The sequence below is a fragment of the Fundulus heteroclitus genome, chromosome 4, assembly GCF_011125445.2.
Source record: "Fundulus heteroclitus isolate FHET01 chromosome 4, MU-UCD_Fhet_4.1, whole genome shotgun sequence".
NCBI classification, from domain to species: domain Eukaryota; kingdom Metazoa; phylum Chordata; class Actinopteri; order Cyprinodontiformes; family Fundulidae; genus Fundulus; species Fundulus heteroclitus.
Window position 1 is genome coordinate 36,737,292 of NC_046364.1, and position 5,811 is coordinate 36,743,102.

The 5,811-nt window shown below is 38.9% G+C and overlaps 1 protein-coding gene across 3 annotated transcripts in view; it reads left to right on the forward strand.

Moving 5' to 3' along the window:
- nfatc3a (nuclear factor of activated T cells 3a) overlaps nucleotides 1–3,676 on the forward strand; it is a 90,709-nt gene extending 87,033 nt beyond the window's left edge. For all 3 annotated transcript variants that reach the window (XM_021319542.2, XM_012868714.3, XM_021319543.2), the window contains exon 10: nucleotides 1,462–3,676. In XM_021319542.2, coding sequence (XP_021175217.2) covers nucleotides 1,462–1,538 — 77 coding nt within the window. In that variant the 3' untranslated portion in view covers nucleotides 1,539–3,676. The remainder of the gene's footprint in view (nucleotides 1–1,461) is intronic.
- Nucleotides 3,677–5,811: the final 2,135 nt, after the last annotated feature.

The window sequence follows — 5,811 nt, forward strand, 5'->3', positions numbered from 1 at the left end:
AACCTCTAAGTTTGCCCCTCTGTCGTAGTGTTTTTGTCCACTTTTTAAAGTTGTAGTCAAGCAAGAGTTTTGATCCTGAGAGGATCCTGGTGTGGAGCTACACTGCCCTCTGCTGGACAGAAACACGCGTAGCCCAAGGCTGCTTTCACGCTGCGTGAAATGTGCAGTGAACAGGCGAATCTTAGTAGGGCAGAATATCACCAAAAAGGTCATTTACTTCAGCAATTCAAACTGCTGTACAGTTTTCAAATGTTTTTTTGTTTTTTTTATAGTTTAATTTTGATGTTTTGGGCTTACAGCTGATGAAAAACCACAAACTGTTGCTCAGAAAATTTGAATAAGACACATAAAACTATATAATTATTACGGCAATGTTATGGCCAACGGTACCATGGGGAAGACAGCTGACTTGACAGTCATCAGTTGTGACAGTAATGAGTTTTGGGGGATATTCTCAGAGCATCGACTACAGCGCTAGTCTGGCCAAAAGTACCAAATAGGTGGTTTATCGAGCATCGTCTCTTGTCCTAAACCCCCACAAAACATGTACGGCTTGTCAAAACTATACGACTGTAATGAATCTTTATTCCGAGTTTTAATCTTGCAACTTAATGAACTAAATAAACGTTTCAATGATATTGTAATGATGTGCTGAGCTGTGCTAACATGATTATTGAGCTAACAAATGCTTCACCCAGCCAGGTTATTTACCTTACACAAAATCAACAGATAATCAGCTTTTATATATATGTCCTTTAAATGTTTTTGCTGTGATCTTAAAGAACCTGGGCAGCTTGAAAACCAGTGTAGCACATCTGACAACTCTGTGCTGGGAGTCACAGAAGTACCAAGTGGGATGTTTTGAGATGTTTTCCAGCAGAGCTGCACACCACATTGAGCTGCAGTCGCCATCACAGTCACAAAGGGCGTCTCTAATGTTGTATTTGGAAAGATATCATATTGCAAGTGTCCGGCATGCAAATTCAGTATGCATATAATGTTGCGTGGCCTGTTTGGTGGACTTTCCCCGCCCTTAAATGTCATAATAAACATGATTTTAGTGGCTGAGATGCTAAATTTATAAAGATCGATGGTGACGTTATGGAGGAAAAGAAAGAAAAAAGGAAATGTTCATGTTGTTACTCATAAACAATACAATCACTGCAATGTTCTGCAGCAAATTTACAGCAATGCCATCTTCTCCTGATTCTGCACAGCCCTAATCTCCAGACATCACATTAAAGTGATGCTGAATTGCGTAATATTAGCATCTGGCAAGTATTAATGTCAGGTCACAGGTTTCCATGCACAGTGGTGTGATTTACTTATTCTCATAAAGCACGTTAAAGCGTTTGATTCCAACGGTAAATGCCGTCCGTACATCACCAGAAGCTTTCTGAAGACGGCTTGGAGCACTTTTAAATTGATTCCCTCTGTCTGTGCTTGTTTCCCTCTCCACAGTGAATGAGATCATCGGCAGAGACATGTCCCAGTCCCCCAGTGCTCATGGCCCTCCGTCGGCACACAACCACTCGTAGCTCAGCTCTGAAACCGTCACGCAGCATCACCTCCAGCTCCTAAAGCCTGCAAACCGCCAGAGCCACAGCCAGAACGCCCTGGCCCAGTTACGGTGACCCGTCCTGGTCGGAAGAAGATCGAAGACCCGCGGCGAAAGGCAAAGTGACATTTCTCTGATTTCATGTCAACCGTATGTCTCGGAGATCTAAGAGACGAAGATGGACTTCACACAGACGTAGAGCAGGAACATGCTGGAGACAGAGCGGACGTGCAGATAGGGAGCCGAGCTCTTTGCTTTTCACAGCAGGCTCGTGTTTGAACGTCCGCTCATTCACATGCTCCGCTGTCTTCCTGCCTATCAGCTCCAATCTCTGTGAGCCTCTCGTTTCCAGAGACGTTTTCTGGTTTTCAGACCCTCCCACCAGCACCGAGCTGTGAGTTAAAGACGCAGCTCGCAGCTTTTGTTGCAGGTATTCCTGGCTGTGTAAACTACTTCTTCACACGGTTGCTTTCCGAAAACCTTCACCCGAGCAATCGCAGACACTTGCTAACATCCAGTAAAGAAAAAACAGAATTGAGACTTGGCTTGCCATAGAATCACATTAACTAATTCAAATCAAACTTTTCTTTTTTTTTTTTTTTTCGTTATTATAAGTCATGTTTCTGCCTAGACGATAGACGTGGGCAGGTGTTGGGAGTTCAGCAGCCTGTTTTCCTTCTGCAAAACGCGACATTCCACAAACTTGCAGCTGTGTAGTTACCTGTACATTAACACACCCCCATTTCTGTCGTTAGAGTTCTCCGTTTCCCCTTTGCTTCTTGGAACAAATGCCTTATTAATGCTTAGGAGCTCTGAACTGTAGCACAAAAGCTTTCGTTGTGTTTTCACAGCAGACTTTAAAGAGTGAAGATTCCATCTTTCTTCAAGAAACAGTCGTGCTTCTCTTGGGTTATGAATTCACAGTAAGATTATTTAATTAGGGTTTTATTTGACAATTCATAGGAGGGTTGTTTTTTTTTTTTTTGTCCTAAGAGACAGAGCTCTCTGCCACTAAAACGATGTTTTCTCCCCTGGAATGTGCCTTTGATTTCCTAACACACACCATGCTTTCATATGACGATGGAAAACGTTCTGACAAGAAGTATTTTATACATAAAGATGTCTATACATTGTATTTATGTAGCGTCCTCGTTTGTAAAGAACAGTATATAAAATCCGACAATCCAGAGAGCAAAGTCTGGACGTTTTGGGGTCTTCCAAACCTTTCTGCTCGCAACAATCAAATGTTTGCCGTCCACAATCACGGAGTTCTCCTAAACTGTTTCCAGAACGGCTCTTATGCACGATGATTTGTTCCTGCGTTTCCCCCCCTCCCCCCGACTCGCGTAAATATGCAGAGCTTTTACGGCAGCACTAAGTCATACTCCAACTAGATGCTGGTTTGATGATTTCCACTGACTTTTATTTTTGCCTTAAGATTGATGGTGGTTTGAAGTCAGTTTCCAGGTGAAAATGATTCTGCTATGCATTGATATTCTGCTTAATGCCTTTAAAAATAATTTTAAAAAGACAAAAAAAAAAAAAAAATATGACCTTGTTGCCTCTAGAAGTAGATTGTAGACTTGTAGATGCTTGAATGGAGGACACCGCATAAGCATCTTAATTCAGTTGTGTGTGAGGATGGATGGTAGCTGTTTGAACCAAATTTCTTGTATATAAAAGAGAACTTTCCAACAACAGAAGCACACACGTTTAGGCTATGCAAACTGTAACGGCAGCAAATGTGAGACAAGACGTTAAATATGAGGTAAAGTTCCTGTAAAAAAAAATCGCTTTTGGACTTCTGAGAGAAAAAAAAAAAACTCTCAGAGGAATGTTATCATGTCATGTTGAACTTTTAGGATGCCTTAACTGCTGTTTGTAAAGCAGTTTGTCTGAATGCTTTTCTGAGTTTATCCTTTCCTCCACCCCCCAAAATAAGACGGTCAATAAGCGTAGTTATGGTCGTACATTTAAGGGCCACAGGGTCAACTTAAAGGGTTGGGTGAGAGAACGGAGAGGGATGTTTGCATTAAAGTCAATTCTGCAGCTTGAGAGACTTGAATCCACAACAAGAGAAGAAACAAAACCAGCATCGACAATAAACTCAGAACTCTGTCTGCTGTCCTTTTTCTGTCGCAACCAAAGATCAAACAACTTGTTCCTATTTTAGATGACAGCAAGGCTGCAAAGACTACAACTCTATTTTTGATACTTTCAAATGAAATGGATGTCATTCCTAAGAGGTTAAAGACATGAATAGATGTTTGTTGAAACTAATATATATATATATATATATATATATATATATATATATATATATATATATATATATATATATAAAAACACACACACACACATACATACACACACTTTGTAAAATAAAAGGGAAATACAGGTTTAGCTGATGTTTACCAAGCCTTGTATTGTCAATTCTTGTATATTTTGTATGTTAAATGTTTTGTAATTTTTAAGACTGCAGTGCTTTTTTTTCTGAGATTATTCAAAGGGAATGAACGATACCTTGCATCATACTGTTGGCTCTAACGTAGTGTATCTCAATAAAACAGAAAACTCAACTCGTGGCTTCATGTTACTGTTTTTTTTTCTGAAACCAGACTTTGTGTCATTCTTTCTAGTCCAACACACGGTTCCTCATCCTGAACGACAAAATGTTTCATTCACCAGAATATTTTTTGAAGATTATTATTTAGCCCCAAAGCCATCTCATTCTAGACAGATTGCCTTAATCAGTGGGTTATACGAACGTTGACAGAACAGTCGGCACCTTCCTGCAATCGAAAGAAAATCCTCACATTGGTCACTGAATTACCTTGAAACTGACAGAAGTAATGGCAATCGGTAAATCACTGAAAATCAACTATTCTTGTCTAACAGAATAATAAACACAGGGAACCGAGGGTACTTACTGACACGAACAACCAAAAAGTAGTTTCTCAAAAAAATAAGAATATTGACTGACAGGGTAAAAAAATATATATATATATATTATTGCCATTGGAAAGATTACTGACCTGACAGATGACCAACAAAGAGACACTTTCCACAAGGAGGGTAAGCCACAAAATGTCTTTGCTAAGGAAACTGGGTCTTTACATATTAACAGACCGTTGAGTGGAAGGTGAAGGTGCAAAGCCACAGGATACCACTACAGCCTTGGGGGGATTGTGAAGCAAGGCTTAGTCAAGGGAGTGGGGGAGATTTACAAGGAGTACATGTCCTTGACTTTTCATCGTGCCTTTTACTTTTTGAACTGAATAGCTGGAGTAGTATAACTTTTTAGAAGTATAGTCTTTATTAATGAGTGTTTGCTTTTTAGGTACACATCAGAGAATTGTGTCATGGTTTCTGGTGGCAACCCAGAGTTCTAGCTATCATTGAGATTTAGCTGCAATTCAGGTTAATAGAAGGCCTGCAGTTAAATGGATGCAATTTTAAATATCCTTTATAAATTAAACTCGAGTACTGAACAACAAACCGACTCTGACCTACATTACGTGAGCTGCTATTCTGTTGCTATGGCGCCCTCCAGTGGTCAAATGTTTGCATGTGACAGTTTCAAACCAGGTTTTTATCGCAAAAATCTTACAAAGATTTGATAGAGATAAATACAGATTCTCTCTACTTTTAAAAACAAACATATTGAAATGAACATCAGTTGTGAGAACTGTAAAAAAAAATGTGAAATGTGAAAACAATACATATCAAATATGTTGGTCAATGTTTCTAAAAGCAACTAAACAGGCGTTTTCAGTGTTAATTTTGGCTGTTTTGCAGTTTTCTGGAAGTTTGTTCCAGATTTGTGGAGAATAGGAACACAATGCTGCTTCTCCATGTTTGGTTCTGGGTATACAGAAAAGACCAGAATCAGAAGATCTGAGTGGTCTGGAAGCTTAATACAGCAACAACAGACCTTTAATATATTTTTGCATCAAGCTGTTCAGTTATTTATAAACTAACAGGAATATTTTAAAGGGCAGACATGTGAAGACTCTGTTGCACTAATCAATGTGACTAAATATAAACACATGGATGAGTATATATATATATATATATATATATATATATATATATATATATATATATATATATATAATAAAAAAAGACATGTTACTTGAGTTGCTCTAAAGCTCCTCACATCTGCCTTGCTTGAACAGAGGAAACTATTAACAGGACTTGAAAGCTATTGTTTAAAACCAAAATAATCTGTAGGGAAACAAATGATACGTTGA